Here is a 17,643-nt window from a genome sequence, read left to right as displayed (position 1 = left end):
AATATAACATAGGTGATCTCGTTCTTGTGGAAACCCATCGTCCTAGCCAAGCTTTTCGGGGTTTCACAAATAAGTTCGGTCCTAAGCGTGAAGGACCGTATAAAATATCAAAGTGCGTGTCCCCCACCACTTATGAAGTAGTAGATAGTAACAATACCTTACGAGGGAAGTACCATGCCAGCCTTCTGACCCCTTATATCGGTGTCTCTTCCCCAATTGTTCATGGTCGGAAAAGAGGTAGACCAAAGAAAAGACTAAGTCCCAAGTCAGCATCAGGTATTGCTGCTGACTTGGAGGGGGAGGATATAGCGCGAAGCGGTGCGGCAACCTCGCGCGCCGGTCGGGAACGAAAACCCCCCGCGAGGTACCGAGAGGGTTGTTAGTTGTTAACTGCCATCGTAACAGGCAACTGCGCAGATTCTTGTTTGTTAATCGTTTCAATGTTTTCACAATCTGTTGTACTTTTGTGTATTTTGTGATTGCAATAATAAATGTTCTTTGTCTAATTAATAAAGTGTGTTATTGGACTAAAACCTTCTGAGACTAACAAACCAAACTATAAAGATTAATTAAAGATTTGATCACAAACAGGTTGTGCGTCATTGTGTATTTATTTGATTATATCACAGTAGGTAAGTGTTGTAATAACAATAACACAACATAAATCTTAGAATATCTTAACGAATCTTATTATACATACTTAATCACCTGTTTTCAGTCGCATATTTTTAATTTATTCAAAGTAGTGAAAGGTGTATTTTGTCAAAAAACTATACAATGTACTAGCCTGTTGTGTCTCAATGCTCGACAAAAGCAAAGGCTCCCCAAGGCGTTTCAAATGAGTTGCGATTTTGTGCTATTAAATACCAATAAATTGCAATTTGGTCTAATTTATCCAACGGGATAAAGATAACGATCTCATCTGCTGCGCCAATTTCGAACTGTTTGCAATGGCGTAACGATACCGTTCGAGGCCTGTGGCAAATTCGTGGATCTAATTCTTTACTAATAATATCATATCAAAAGTCAATCATACTTATGACAAAAATCAGCAACATGTTTATAATAAGTACACAAATTGCCATGTGCACTTGCAGTGGAGCAATATTGCGGCTTGTCGCACAAGTTGTAGCGGCCAGCTCTGCAGAATTCGCAGGACCTGCAGGGTTGTGTTGGCTCAATCGCTACACGGTCGCCCGGCTTGAGGCTTGTTACGTTTGCACCAACCTGGAAATCAATTATATCTTACATACATTACTATCACAATAAATAATTAAAATATATTAAAACACACTTTTATTTCATATTCATTTTAGTTTTATAACAATGAAATGCTTTATAAATGAGAAATTTTTAAAGGAAAAAATTGGATTACGCGTCGGGACGCTTTTTATTAGCTTCACTTGTATGTTGTATGTAAGCGATTCCTTTAGACTCGATTTTGACCCATTATGAAAGGGCAGATACATTTTCAAAGTTTGAACACTTCCGAAGGTTTTGAATTGGTGACAATACAACAATTTCATGAGTTTATCTTATAATGATGTAAGGGTACGGTATATGTAAGGGTAACAAAGGTACCAGCATTTTGAAATGTTTTACAAATGTTTCGAGATTTTTTTTTTTGTCATAGCGGGCAGCTGAGCTGGTGGTTCGCCTGATGGTAAGCGATCACCACCGCCCATAAACATTCGCAAAGGTAGTACCTCTGTGAATGCGCTGCCCGCTTTTATGGGGTAAGGGAAAAGGAAAGGATTAACGACTGGAAAGAAGGAATGGACTAGGACGGGTGAGGAAAAGGAAAACGGGCCTCCGGCTCCCCCACTCACCGTACGAAACACAGTGGCATGCCACTATTTCACGCCGGTTTTCTGTGGGAGTGTGGTACTTCCCCGGTGCGAGTTGGCCCAATTCGTGCCGAAGCGTGCTCGACTCCCACAATAAAATTTGATTGAGCCTTTGTGGAGTTCGCAGTTGTTCTCTTCACGAATGTTCTATGTATTTCTATAGCCCTTACTTGGACAATGACACCAGCTCCCTCATGGCCCATGACCAGCGGCTCCGTGATCACCTCCAGGCCGCAGCGCCCGGTAGAATATATTTTCAGGTCCGATCCACATATTCCCACGCAGGCTACTTTTATTAATACCTCTGAAATTTTGTGTAAATGTTTTTTTGATAAAGAGGATGTGCCTCTTAATAGAAGAATGGATTTCGATCTTATTTAGGTTTAGACTAGACTTTGACTTCTTGGTACATTAAAGCAAACATGAACAAAAGGGAAAAAGATGATAAAAATGTACATGGAAAGGATGTCAGCGTTAAATCCACACGAGTAGTAGCGAGCGAAAATCTAGTAAAAAATGTGTCAAACCCCCTTTGTGAGTGATTAACTTCGTAAGTATATGTTTTTTTAGTATGTACCTGATTGGAGAAAAAAATATAGTCCTATGAATATACTTCGGTACACACACTTCATTCGACGTGAGAAATTGTGTATAATATTGATATTGATGAAAACGCCTTACAGAAATATATAGATTTGAAATCTTATATCTAGGTACACGTATATTTATTTGTTCATTAGGTATGTGATCACGTAAATAAATATACGAATTTTTACTTTCTACTCACCATTATCATTAATTGATGGCACGGGATATTTTTCCTGCCAAAAAAAGTTCACTAAATGAAAAAAAATACTAAACACTTACGTAGTACGTTTGTGTGCAGAATCTTCATGCTTTTGCCTCGTTGATAAGATATAATATTTAAATAAAAACAGCAAAATCACTGGTATGTTTTAAGAGTTCTCATTTCAACCCATATTAGTGAAAATAAAATGAACATTTTAATAAATTTTATTTTTTATTTTTTGGTATGTTTTTTTTTATTTCGATAAAAACTAAGTGAGATAGTATTCTAAAATAAGCGTGTTAAAAACGACTCGCATGTCCATGCATAGGTCAAAAACTATAAGTCGTATTCATATTATTTCTTTTTGCGGTTGTGTTGGGAATTCTCTAACTTAGGAGTCAGTGTAAATTTTATCAAAATCGGTTGAATAGTTTTGGATATAGACCGCTTTCAAAAGACAGAATCGTTGATGTCGATTTAATTAACTATATTAATTAACATACTTTGATGACTTCTCCTATATGTTTGTATGTACAACTCCTTTAGACTCGTTGTTGACTTACTTTTACCATACAATAGTTTCATGGATCGCCACGATTTATAGCATCCTATAAAGCGTGATTGCAGTTTTTTTTTTTGGATATTAACTGCCCGGTTTAAGTCCTGTAGTTATAAGGACACTTCTTTAAAATGAATATCAGTACTTACAAGTCTAAGATCATATGGTCCATGTAAAACAGCGGCTAAATTCTCAACCATTTTGGCCAAACTTGTTTTTGAAACTGAAGCAAAAACAAAACGAATGATAATTTATTATACACTTATCTCAGTAGATATGTAGTTTGAATCTTCATCTTCGTGTGTGTTTTGTTTAACACTAAGCAATCCTCGTGACGTCACCTACCAAAAACCCATTATTTTTGTTTATAATGTTTTTCAAATAAATAAACTATATATAATAAACTATACAAAAATTGATAAACAGATACGATCGTTTGGATGTATTCAATATTTTTCAGCAGAAATTTATATTGTCTCAAATGTAAAAAAAATAAAAACTGGTTAGTCTGATTTCAAACAACTGTTCAAACAAAAATGAACAATGTTGTGGGCGATAGTATGTGTTGCTATATAAGCTACTTAATCAGATATCTATATTGCGCAAACAACGACTTATGTATATAAACATACAATTACGAAACTAATTAAGATAAAAATTGTGTAATCATTAACAAGATAAATTGTAAACATGTACATATATTTAAAAAATGTATAGATGTGCTCAACCAGCTGAATCATGTGATACCGTTTAACCAGATAAAATGTAAGCTACATTTGCATACCTAGACCAATCTATGTACCTAAATTCACATAGATACGATCAACGGGTTTACGCGTTAGAGTAAAAAAAAGGTGTGTGTGCGATTCACATACGATAGAAGTGAAACTTCAGTAAATCGACAAAAGAATGAGATGAATATAATATATAAAATAGTATGTATAGTTCTGTCTCATTCTTTGCCGGCTTCATTCTACACATTTTTGTATTTGTGTCTCTTACCCGTCGTTTTTTCCGTTGCATCAGGTTTGACATCACGATTCTAAAGAAGTTTCCCTTCAAAAAACGTCTATAATACTTTACGAAGTCGCGTTTACAATACAATAATAATGTTATATAGGGAATACTTTATATTACCTACTAGCTTTTGCCCGCGTTAAATCGGAGTAGTTTAGATCTTAATATACATATAAACCTTCCTCTAGAATCACTCTCACTCATCTATTAAAAAAAGCCATCAAATTCCGTTGCGTAGTTTTAAAGATTTAAACATACATAGGGACAAAAAAGCGACTTTGTTTTATACTATGATAGGGTCGTAGCATTTAAATAGAAACTAGAGCAGCCCGTGGGCCGCGATGAATGAAAGAGAAATCCTATAGTACTCTTGTCTTTTGTTTGAAACTGAGGCGCGTGTAGGCATTTGGGGAATTTAGGCATAGCATGAACACACTTTTACTATATGTATTCACAACACAATTTAAAAATTAGTTTCGTTAAATATTTTTTATTGATTTTCAAACTGTTTTTATAACATTGTCTTATAACGATTTCAGGAAGCAATAATGCTCATGAATACATCAGTTATATTCTATGTTTTCAACTGCATACAGTGTAGCTTTAGCATTGACAAAATTTTTTTAGATTGAGCCAATTCAAATATGTAAGTATGTAATAGTGAGCCCAAAATACTTGCCTATAGAATCTGATATGACCGATTTTCAAACATTTTTGAACATTTATTTTATGATATTGAGTCTGCTCTCCCATTTTTCCTTGTAGTTCTGCAATAATTAATTAGAGTTATGTTTTTTAAGAGGTCCGAAGGCAATCACTAAATTTCCTACATACATATCTACATCATAGTTTCTACATTAGAAATGTAGAAATTATGGTATTCTTCACTTATATTGGCGTCAAAGTATTGGTCGCCCTGTGCGCCCTGTAATCTCTAATATGCCTTTTAACATCTTCAATATAAGATATCCATCAACTGTATTTTTTTTCGAATCAGAAATAAAACAACAATTAAAAATTTGCTTAGCTATATTTATTACGTCTCATAAAATAATATTTTCATCATTATACAATAATTCATGGAAACGTGTAGTATTTGTATAAATTCATATCACTGACTAGACATACAACTTTGTTAGTGATTTATATATACCTAGTGATTTTTGCACTTTTTAGGCTGTGACTACAAAATTTCGGACACCGTTGATATTATTATTTTCTACGAATTACTTAATATCGATTTTTTAATACTTTTTGCTAGTAAATTTAATCAATAAATTTCTTTTCTTTATTTTTCTACTACATTCTATTGTTATGAGTTACTCTGTATAAATTTATGATTCAATAATGCATCATTTCCTATAAATTTATTAGTTGAAGACGTCAAAAATAGGAACCATTGAAGACATCACCTATGCTATGGAAGCTCTATGTATTAAAAGACTCGAAAGATTTCAACAATTATTTATAATCTGTTTGATAGTTAGTTTTTAAATATTCACTTTTTAAATTAATATCTTACGTGAAATAAAATTTTATTAATATTAGGTAATTTAATGTGAGCATTATAACGTGAGCCAAAGAAATATCTGTCATTGACATGATATTTTATAATTCAACAACAAGACAAAGTAAGCATATAACCACTAGTGATTAAAAAAACTGGAATAAATTCGTTGAAAAAGGCTTGTCATCTGATTTTTTTAAAAATAAATAATGGAAAGTGAGAATCGGTGAGGTTGGCCGTTTCAAGTGTGTTAATGATAGTCTGTGAGGTTTCTGGTTGTTACAAAAATGATTTCAAATCTTATAAAAGGTCATACAATATAAAACAGATAAATAAATTACTTTACATAGTGAATTTTTCCTTTTGTATTTCCGTTGATTCAAATAGTGGTTATAAGAAACGTTTGCATGCCAGGCATCAGTCAACGTTGCCGTCCTAACCTCAAAATATAACAAAATTTTCATTTATTTTTAATTTTTATTGCTATTTTGAATTAAATTTTTATTCTGTAAAATAAATATCTGATCATATATGTCCTAAAATTTAGTAGGGTTATTAGAGTCCCTGGGTTGTACGTGAATCATGACCTTGATGCCTAGACCTTTTCTCGCCACTTCATAGGCCTCGAGTGTTTCTTCCAACGCGAAGTGGTGCGTCACCAGCGGCTTTACGTTGATCTTGCCACTTGCTACCAGAGACAGTGCTATCGGGTATCTGGAAGAATGATGGTGTATTTAGAAACAGAGTTTTGTTATAATCATTAATCAAATTCGTTTAAAGAACTGATAAACCGAAGAGATAATATTATGTCAATGAAACAGTGTTATATATTTCTGCATTTTAAAAATTTTCCTTTTTTTGTTGTAAAATCTCAAATATTAAAATGGAATACGTGAAAATTGTATGCGGTGTTTGGAAGTGCTTAAAGCTAGATAAAAACCGGAGGCCTATATACTTTTCCTTACCCTTCCCAGTCTTTTCCTTTATTCCCTTCGTCAATCCTTTCTTAACGCCTTTCCAATTTAAAGTCGGCAATCCAGACGTCCATGGGCGGTGGTAGCGCTTACCATCAGGTGACCCACCAGCTCCTCCCAAAGTCCTCTAGTACAGTACAGGACGGTCCAATTCCAGCTCTGTCCGTCCCCAAAGCGAGTAGTGCGGCGACAACATAACTCAATCTAGCGGTGACTCACTCGTTGACGTAGCGGAAGATGCCGCGGATGTCGACCTCGCGCGCGACGGCGCCGGCCAGCGGCAGCGTGAGCTCGCTGCTGCCCATCCCCACCAGCACGGCCACGCCGCCAGACTTCGTCGCCTGCAAACGTGCCCTCACTTCACACCACTCACTTCTCACAATGTTAATCCCACCAGGAACCCGGGAAATGGGTCATGGGGTCATAGAATTGCTTTCGAAATAGATTGTGATATTTCGAACGCAATTGAAAGGTCTCGCTTCGTTGCGTTATTAAATATAATTAGGAAGTCAGATATAATACAAGTTAGAAGTAAAACATGGATGTTTCTCAAGCAGTTGACGATGAATGGATGGAGAAATAAAGAAAAGTCGCTTGCATTTATGTCAATTAAATTAAAATTGGCGTGTTTTTCTCTTTAGCTACAAAACTTTACAATTTTGCCAGCTCTTAAGTTTTAAAACCAATGGTATTATCAGAGCATAATTAAAAGATATCATATTTCGGAAAGTCAAAAATCTAGCTTTAGATAGATCTAGATTTAGATTTCATGGTTAACGTAGAATAATTTTACAAATAAAAACTTAAGCAATTTACGTATTAAGGCTTATAATAAATATATTTCATAGAAAACTCCATACCAATAAAGCCAGTCGCACGGTAGACTGAGCTCCACTTGCATCTATGGAGATGTTGGGATGTTCTCCGAGCAGCTCGTGCACCTTCTTCACCAGCTCAGCCTCGTTGGAGTCGCGGGACACCAGGATGGTGTGGTCTGCTCCCAGTTGCTTTGCTGTCTCCAAACGGGATTCTAGAATGTCTGTGAATTGGTGAAGATATATGATGTAAGATCTTTGTTGATTTACAATATACAAAAAATAGATTATTCATCAATATCACTTTAATTAAGTTATGGTGAAATGGGTGCTATTATATCAATTGTATGTTTGGAGAAATTTTATAAATTTACTTGTAATCCTACTTGAAAATTCTTGACTATAAAGACATAAATTCTATCTTCTACGCCCTATACAGAAAAATATACAGAGGATATCATAATTACATATATATGCAACGACACTTTCCACTCCAACACCTTGCTAAAATTGTATGTTGCACCAACACTTCTTAAACATTTCCACCCCAAAAAAATCCCCATCATATAACATACCCGTGATAAGTATCTTGCTAGCACCCATCGCCTTAGCAGCGAGCATGGTGACAAGCCCGATGGGTCCGGCTCCGAGCACCAGAACCACGTCACCAGCGGTGACTCCTCCGCGCCGGCACGCGTGGATGCCCACTGAGAGCGGCTCCAGGAGAGCACCTTCTTCCATGGACACGTGGTCTGGTAGTCTGGAAGTTAAATGAAATATGGTTTGGTAGTCTGGAAGATGTGCTCATTTAAATAGTTTAGAAGTATAGTCTGTTAGTCTGAGAGAAATTAATGTCAGAACATATTAAACTTTAAACTCAAATCAAGCAACAATTCATGTGGTTTCTTGGATAAAATTACTGTATAAAGATGGCTTCTAAAATGGAAACATGCCCGGGTAACTTGGAAGATAGTCTGGTCAAATAACAATGATGTTAGGAGAGAATGAAGAATTTCAATTTATCTCGACGTATCGACATTTTTACATTGAGGATCAGGGTACACACAGTCCAAGCACTTACAGGCTCTCACTCTCTCAGGCTCTCGATTGTTCTCCGAAATCATCTCCTCCGGATTTGGTCGAGTCAACATTTCCACACCTGATACTTCTATGACATTATGCCACATACTTTATGATTCACAACAATGAAATATCTGGGTATCATTAAAAATCGATTATTGCTGATAAAAAGACTTAAATAATTATACAACAATACCGTTGGATAATTATTAATTAGTTGATATGATCAGAAATATCTGTTAGTATCAATAGACGATATTTCATAAATCCAGAATATAAAATCTGATAGCTCCCAGTGTTGCAGAAATTCTACTTTACCAATTCTGGAATACAGAATACCAAAAGTCTACTACCAAACCAAACCACAATAAAAGACTTACTTATAACAGAAATCGGCTGCATGTTTGTAATATCTGGCCAGGTTTCCGTGGAAGGGTGGTGTGGCACAGAACTCGATGTCTGGGCAAAGGTGGTAGCGGCCAGTTTTGCAGAACTCGCAGTACCGGCACGGCACGCCTGGTTCGATAGCAACGCGGTCTCCCACTTGGAGATTTTTTACATTCTTACCAATCTGTGGATAAAGACATAGTAAATATAGAAGGGCTATTAACTGAACTCTCATATAGGTATATGACGTCGACAAAAGATTAACGATTTCGTCAGACAAAAGATTATAGGTATAATGTTTTGTCTGACGAAAGGTTGGAAAAGAGATAGTATAAATCTGTCGATACCATAAAGAGGAGTTATCCTTTATTCTCCAACGCATGTCACAGTTTATTTAAAGTAACAGGTTACTTTATATTAGTACTAATGTACTAATTTTCTCTATTATTGTTTCGTAGATATTTGGATGTTTTGTGCAATTAAGAAGACGGTATCTTCTTACCGAAAAGTACAAAAAAAATTTAAGAACAATTTCAATGAATCACTATAACAATTAGATACATTTTTATTTACCTATATGAAACTATTTATAACTATACTAGCTGCGCCACGCAGTTTCACACGCGTAAGTTGTATCCCGTAAAAATAACGGGATAAAAAGTTATTACCTATGTGCTATTCCAGTTTTCCAGCTACCTACGTACTAAATTTCAAAGCAATATTTTTAGTAGTTTTTGCGTGAAAGAGTAACAAACATACACATACACATACATCCATCCTCGCAAACTTTCGTATTTATAATATTAGTATGATTTTAAAAGTAATAATTCACAGTACTACAGTCTAGAACAATAAAACAGAATTAGTATTAAATGACATGAGACTTGAAATATAGTTACGATCATTGGTTACAATACAATTTAAAATATTCAAAACATGTTTCGAATGCAAATATTACCACTTGGAACTAATTTACGAAACAATCGCTACAAGGCTACATTACAATGATATTGAGTAGGTCTAGACAAAATTTCTTATTTTCAGACATTTTTATTCCAAAAGTAACGTTGTTTAATTGCAAAGTCTAAATAATTCCAAAATAACTTTTCGGTTCAAACCTTCAATTTCTATGCACTATTTTACAAATTTGAAACGCTGAACTTTTATAGACATACTAGACTTTAGTCCGACTTCTGTCAGGGTGACCCGGGATTATAAAAATATAAAGTATTAGCCTTTTGAGATTATTATGTTTATACATAACTATACATAGCTATGTAAGTTACAAACAGTATTTTAGTTCTATTAATTTCCAATAAAAGCGTAAAAAACGAAATAAAAAACTTTCCTCTAGAATTTCCTTAGACAGATACAGTGCTGACACTTAATTGAAAAAAAAAGTACCTATAGCATCGAAATCACAACATTTTGAATAATTTTCATATCACCTTTAAGCAAGAGGAAAAATACAATAGTGCAGCCAGTTTATTCCAGTTTCGCGTAATTTATTACATCAATAGTCAAGATTTTATTGCTATAAAGTCTTATCATTTAGACATAACATTTTGTGCAACAACAAACCAATTTTCTTTACGTTGCTGCCAAGGAGATAACTGAATAACTGGTTTTGAAATATTCTCTTCGAAGATAAGCATTTGTGAAATCAATGAAATGTATATATATGTAATAATTAGGTACTGCGGCGGGTAATGACCGCGACGAGTACGTAGGTACTACGAGGTACGAGGGTTCGAGACTGAATTAATGAAATCAAAAGTGGCCTTTCATTAATTTGAACTAATGAAAGACAACTTTCGTTTTCATTGACAATTTTATATAATTTTTTAAATATAAACAGCAATGCGCGTATATTGGATGAGAAGGAATGGAAGATGATTTTTATATTTAGAATATGGTCTATCTTCTATCTATGAAATTAGGACTAAAGTATACAGAGGACTTTTTAGTTCTACGATGCGCTCGATGGATTGCGTCTAGTACACTTAATTGCAGGAAAGAAAGAAGATATTTTAGCTTAAAACACATTCTATTATGACTTTAACTTTTTTTTTTCGGTGGTGACCGCTAAATCAGTAATCGTTTAAATTCGACAAACAACTTTTCAGACATTAACAATAAAAGATTAATTGTTTTAATGGGTTTTTATAGTAACAACATTAAAGGAGCAGCTTTAATTCTAATTGGCGCAGCAATTAACAATAGGTTATCATTTGCCGCATATCTTATTATCAAAGGAATTAGTAAAGTTTCCTTTACACAATATATCCCATGCGTATCTAATCTCTTTGTAATAAACTTGATATTTTAATGATCTTGTTTATGTTATGAACCGCTTACAGTAAATAGAGATAATATAAATTTCAATTGTATTAGGTATATTATGTATTTATCTACCTACTTTTTTCAATTGGCTTTGTTTAAGTCATAAAAAAAGGTTTTTTCGCGAACGTACGTCGTTAGGATGCATTGAAATCTTTTATATTTTTTGAAATGACGCAATTTTGAACTATATCAAATAACCAGATAAAAATTTTTATTTAATATTGTATTTTTTTTGTTTCTCAGAAAAAAGAAACAATATTTATGAGTGCTTTATTTTTATACACAGATGTTTAGATACTTGTAAGACGTGGTTTACAAAGCAACTAGAAAGCACTTCCTCTTTTTTCATCTAAAAATAGACAGATAAAATCCACGTAGATATATATCTAACAAACAGACATCGAAAAAGCAATCGCGTAAGAAGCGGCCGTGATCTTGGCATCCCCGAAAATAACATAGAAAATTTTACAGCGCAGATACTTCTATAGCGGTATAATGGCTGAGCGAAGCGGGCCATGTAAAAATAACTGGAATGTTTTCCTCCTAGACACACCTCTCGGTACCGGTTTTGAATGTCATGAACGTAACTTGTTACGTAACTTTCTAGCGCGTTTGTAAACATTAAATTTTGCCTTGGCGTAGTCCAATCACTTCACTATCTAGTTTGTGGCTGCTGGTTAATGTAGCATTCAAATGGTAATCAAGAAAAACTGTAAGCAATCACAGTGATTTTATAGATAACTAACTGCGCCCCGAGGTTTCACCTGCGTAAGTCCGTATCCCGTAGGAATATCGGGATAAAAGTTGCCTATATGTTATTCCAGTTGTCCAGCTGTCTACGTACCAAATTTCATTGCAATCGGTTCAGTAGTTTTTGCGTCAAAGAGCAAAAAACACACACACATCCTCACAAACTTTCGCATTTATGATATTAGTAGGACTAGTAGGATGTTAGTAGTTTCCACAATTTATGCATAACTATTAAGACAATTCCGACATACGAGACTAACTCAGAAATAATGATCCTTCTTCAGTTCAGAACGTTATCCGAACACTAAAGTATGAAAAAATGATGACAGCAAGTTTAGATAAATCAATATTAGAAATTGTTAGCAGTAGTTGTTAGGTTAGATTAGTAAATATTCCTGAAGTACATAACCTAAAGAAATAACCTTTTAAGATTCTTAACTGTTTTATTGAAGCAATTGCACTCATTTGTCCGTTTGTTAGATAATCTGTGATGACTTCTGAACTTCCACTCGTGTATCTATTTCTATTCTAGGCTACGTCTAGTAGTTATTATATATATATGAGTACCATACGATACATATTACGATATGTCGCAGTCGGAAATCATATAACTTGACCATTTACAAAGGACATCGTAAATGTTCGGCATTATGTATTGTGCCGAGATTTTGGTATGAGAAATTTATGGTTCGGTTAGGGATACTTTAATTATTAGCCTAAATTCTTTAACTTTAACTAAATAGGAATAATATAATATCCACGTCTCTCAACCAGCTCCTCGTGGTCGTTTTAAAAAAGTAAACTATTGTTAAAAAAAGAAAAATGTATTGATAAATGTTTTACATGTTTTTTTTTTCAAACCACAGATAATTTAGAACTATATACTAGTACTCAAACATTCCTACCTTAGCAACAACTCCAGAGGCCTCGTGTCCCATAATCATGGGATCTTTAAGCACGAAGTGACCGCATGCGCCGCTCTGCCAGTAGTGCACATCCGACCCGCAGATGCCCACGCAGTCCATGCGCAAGAGCACCTCTGGAACATGATGATGATGACATGATGACTTAAAAAGTAGATACTGTATTTGGAGCGCCAATTGATCCTAAACTAACTATGGATTGGACATAGTTGGTCGGAAGTTCAAGAAAACACTACACATAAGTGTTTTTTCGATTTCAATAGGTGCATTTAAGAACTTACTCATGTACGTCAGATATATGGCCTCATTGGTGTATTAGTTTTATTAACAAAAGAAAAAAGAAACACGATCTCAAAAGGTAGACTAGAAGTGAACATTTGTGACATAGTCCTGTACAATTGCGCAATCACCATTAGGGCCGGTAATCCGGATAACTATTGCATCTGTATATTCACCGACTTTATAAATATTCACTAAAAATAACTGTTATTGAGTTTTCATTGCAATGTAAGTAAATACTCCATATATTCCATACTCCATATATTTTTCATGATATAGATCAGTATCATTACCAGTTATTATTCAAACTTTCAACCACGTTGAGGAACTCATTTATAAATTACTTATAAATTTTCTTTTTGGTTTGAATAAATTTGTTAATTGACTTCACTTCGTACAATATTAAGGTCTGGTTTTAGTTAAATTGTAATCGCATCTTAATTATATTATCTTTCACTTGGGAAATCATAAGATCACGGTTTTCATAATATTCCTGCGACATACACATTGATGAGGGTTTCTTTGACAAAACATCAAAGCTATTATTTGATTATTTGTCGATTACGACTAGTGTTTCAACAACCTGTTTAAATATTAAAGTAGGAAGTGATAATGGCGTAGCGATTTAAATGAGGCAAAAAACAAATCGCATTAACTATCAGTTTAGTTATATAATCGCTCAGTTTCCGCGTATTATTGAATATATTTTTTGTATAATTATAGAGGTTCCTTTATCTTTATAATAGACGTCAACTAGTGCTCCATGCCCGGCTGATAGATCTTTTTGAAAATATGTATCGCCATGAAATTAAAAAAAATATTAAGAAAATGCTTAATGTCACTAATTTGTTTGAACTAGTAGTCGATAAGAGGTCGAAATTTACCATATCCATAAAAAACACTTTCTATAGGTAATATGATTTTAGTGTATTTAATGCAATATTTTGAAAAAGTAACATCAGTAGCGTCAGTATTTTCTTGTGTTTGATTTTACGCAAGATATTATCCATTTGGAAATTAAAGACCTTTTAACGGATTTTTAGCGCTATTTATTATTTAAATCATTAACCAGACGTTTCGAACACTTTACAGCGAGCGTGGTCACGGGGAGACATTATTAATATTGTTTCTCTATATAAACTGTAGCGTGTCAATTTATTACCTACATCCGAGCAATTTTCGAATAAATTATGAAAACAATTTTGCTTCACGCAAACAGCTAAAAGGGTTTTTAAAAGTTAACATCTTTTATAAAATAATTCACATTTTTCGGGTAAGGCGCCCCAGAGGTTAACGGGACCCCATAGGACACTTCGCTCTCCGTTCTCCGGTATTGAAATTTTTGAAAATGTTTTTCTGTCCCTCTATAAGAAATAAATATAAGAAATTTAGGTTAAGCAACCTTTGCTACGGTCAAAAATTGGATGGTGATAATTTTTTTGTGCAGTCGCTCGATAGCTTATTTGCCTAGCAAATACAGAACAAAACACAACATTTACGAGTCGCGAGTCCCACTCGCAATTGACAATTTTTTTTTATACGATATCTATGATTTTAGGGAAAAAAACATCTCTATTAGATCATAGAATTCAATCGCGTTAAATTGTATTTCTTGGTGACGCACATAGTAATCTGTAATGTTATCAAACTAGATAAATAAATAATTGACAAACATTTTAAATTTATTCGAGGTTATAGGGTCAAGGTATGTGTGGTCAACGACACGATAGTTTCTTGAAATTAATTTTATTCGTATAGCTGTAACTCAACACCATGAAAAACATTTTGAATTAAGAACTTATTGCTATATATAGAGTTAATATGTGCCTATACTATGGTACAACCACAGATAACATAGTATTACAGTACTACCTACCTAACCTACCACAATGTATCTACCTACCTCCATTCTACACACATTTTTATCTGAACTATTTTTTATAACAAGTAGTAAACTATTAGGATGAAAGTGAATGTGTTGAATTAATTAAGTACAAAATTAGTATTTTCTTGTGTTTTATTTTACGCGAGTATTATACACTTAGAAATTAAAAACTTTTTAACGGATTTTAAAGGCGATTTATTCATTATATTATTAACCCAACGTTTCGCACACTTAACAGCGCTCACTGTTATGTGTATAAATCGCGTTTAAAGTCCGTTAAAAAGTTTTTAATTTCTAAAAGTACAAAATTATTTTAAAAGTAGGAAGGATTTCAATACACCTAAATTCATACAATATTAGCTATATCTCGAGTGGAAGGCTACGGTCGTCTCTAGCACAAGTTGAGGCGACTGTAGTGTCTAAATTGTCTCGAATCAATGTATTGTTACTTTATTTTTAGGTATGAAATTATATTAGATTAACTTACTGTTTTTCTATAATATTCAATACAATGTATCTTTTTAAAGTAAAGTACTCACCATCATCTTTAATTTCTGGTATTGGAGTTTGTTCCTGTAAAAATAATGCATGTTTATTAGATCTAGGTATATCACTAAACGCTTGACTGAGCCAGATAATGGCATATTGTGGCAGATTGGATAGACTGGCCACTATTAGTAAAAATATTTTTTTTTAATTCAAGCCTGAGTGCCAGAGTGGAGTCTGGAGTATTTATATTTAAAGAAGATCCTAAAGGCTAAAATGAAAAAAGAATACCCAATTGAATTGTTGTAAATAATTTATTCAATATCGTGGATTCGTTGATATTGCATTAAAGATATCTTTCTAGTCTGTTAAAATGGTATTAACCATTTTTTTTGTAGATAGTCATCGTAACATTTTGTCTATGAAATATAAATTTCAATGTCATACTTCAACTACAGAATAATAAGTACAAGTACTACAACTAAGATCTGCGCGTGCGTTCCATAGGAGATCCCAGGATCCCTGCTTTTGTTCTTTGAGTTTGGCCGCCGAGGAGGTTTTAGTGGGTAGAAATCCCACATGCTCTACTTTTCCCCCAAAGCTAGAGCATCTTTGGAAGATTTCCTCCTCGTTAAAAAAAAAAAAAAAATCTGCGCTATAATCTGCGTGGCGCAAATTTAGTATTTTTTTTTATAAGTAAATTTAAAGGTCTTTATTACACAAACACAGGACATATAGTTGCTGAAACGCTGATGAGCTAGATATGAAATAGAGGGAAAACATTCAATTTGTTATATTTGCTACAAAATTGTAAAATCACGATTATAGTACAAATCTAATACATATTGATATTATAATACCTTATCGTTAAATTACCGCGATCATTCATTTGAAATTTAGATAAAGAATAGTATATAGTGTATATAATACGCGTAAAAACATATGTAAAGATATAACTAGGCTAGTATTATATTATCTGTGACCTAGGTATCTACCTATAATGTTTATATTTTAAGTCAGTCACTGGGTCAGCACAACTATTATATCATAATTATAATTGCAAAAATTTATGTTTTTTTAATGTTTGGGATAAAATAAAGTTACTCGACTATTTCTCATGGCATTATAAAAATCTTTACTTTCATTAATAAGACCACATAAGACCACACCGTTTAAATATTACCTATGATTAGTTATAGTACCTATCGTTAATAGACGTTAGACGATTGTAAAATTCATTGGTTGTTTTAAATTCTAATTCGTAAATAAGACTGAATTATACGGATTAGATTTTTTAAATCTATTATATATAAGGCGCAAAGAAGATGCATTATTGCTTTAAACCATCCGAATAATCTGGTTTATTATTACTTTAAATATTTATAGTTACCAGCCGTAAATCCTTCGTTTTGTAGAGAACAGCGGTGAGGTTATCCTGTGCCATTTTGTACGCGTGCGCGGTTCACAGCTGTCAATGCACTACTGTGCCGGCGAGGATTATATTGATAATGTTGTATTAGCTATTTAGGGTATTTATATTGGATACTTAAAAACGCTTGTCAACAAAACACGACATGCCTCTTTATTTCGATTATGATGAATAGATTGTAACCTTTTAAATGTCAGTTATAAGTTTGAATATAGAAGATTTAAATTATTTAATAGAATCAATCTTTTCGTTTTTGTTTTTAATGACAATAAATTTACTGTATCATAAAACGTATGTACTGTATCGAATACGTTCTAAACTTTAATATAGTAGATCTAGAAATTTTTGCAATCAGTTACTAGATTGTCAATGTAACGGTCATTAGGGTTTCTCTTCGTGTAATTTAAATTGCGATCGGAATAAGATTTGGTACTAAAGTATAAGATTTTTTGTGGAGTAGGTTTTAATTGTTTTCTACACTGTTGTATTTATTAGCTATTGCCGTGTTGATGTAATTAAATTTAACAGCGTTTAAAGTTACTAAGTTGCCCAGCGCAGTTTTCGTATGCGGT

The 17,643-nt window shown here is 33.6% G+C and overlaps 2 protein-coding genes across 2 annotated transcripts in view; both read right to left on the bottom strand.

Annotated features, from left to right (window-relative positions):
* Positions 1-3,396, bottom strand: part of LOC119839759 (sorbitol dehydrogenase-like) — a 6,468-nt gene extending 3,072 nt beyond the window's left edge. The window contains exons 1-4 of the mRNA XM_038366199.1: positions 3,346-3,396; positions 2,635-2,668; positions 2,018-2,151; positions 1,037-1,227 (exon numbers count right to left, since the gene is read on the bottom strand). Of these exons, the coding sequence (XP_038222127.1) occupies positions 1,037-1,227; positions 2,018-2,151; positions 2,635-2,668; positions 3,346-3,396 (410 nt within the window). The remainder of the gene's footprint in view (positions 1-1,036; positions 1,228-2,017; positions 2,152-2,634; positions 2,669-3,345) is intronic.
* Positions 3,397-5,241: 1,845 nt separating this feature from the next.
* LOC119839674 (sorbitol dehydrogenase-like) lies at positions 5,242-17,135 on the bottom strand. Its single transcript, XM_038366080.1, has 8 exons — positions 17,033-17,135; positions 15,696-15,729; positions 12,975-13,108; positions 8,970-9,160; positions 8,085-8,269; positions 7,555-7,733; positions 6,914-7,035; positions 5,242-6,434 (listed from the first exon to the last, which is right to left on the bottom strand). Exons 1-8 carry the CDS (start codon positions 17,084-17,086, stop codon positions 6,257-6,259), a joined length of 1,077 nt encoding a protein of 358 aa, XP_038222008.1. The 5' UTR covers positions 17,087-17,135; the 3' UTR covers positions 5,242-6,256.
* Positions 17,136-17,643: the final 508 nt, after the last annotated feature.

Source organism: Zerene cesonia, chromosome 4, assembly GCF_012273895.1.
Source record: "Zerene cesonia ecotype Mississippi chromosome 4, Zerene_cesonia_1.1, whole genome shotgun sequence".
NCBI classification, from domain to species: Eukaryota; Metazoa; Arthropoda; class Insecta; order Lepidoptera; family Pieridae; genus Zerene; species Zerene cesonia.
This window is presented reverse-complemented; position numbering and strand designations above follow the sequence as displayed.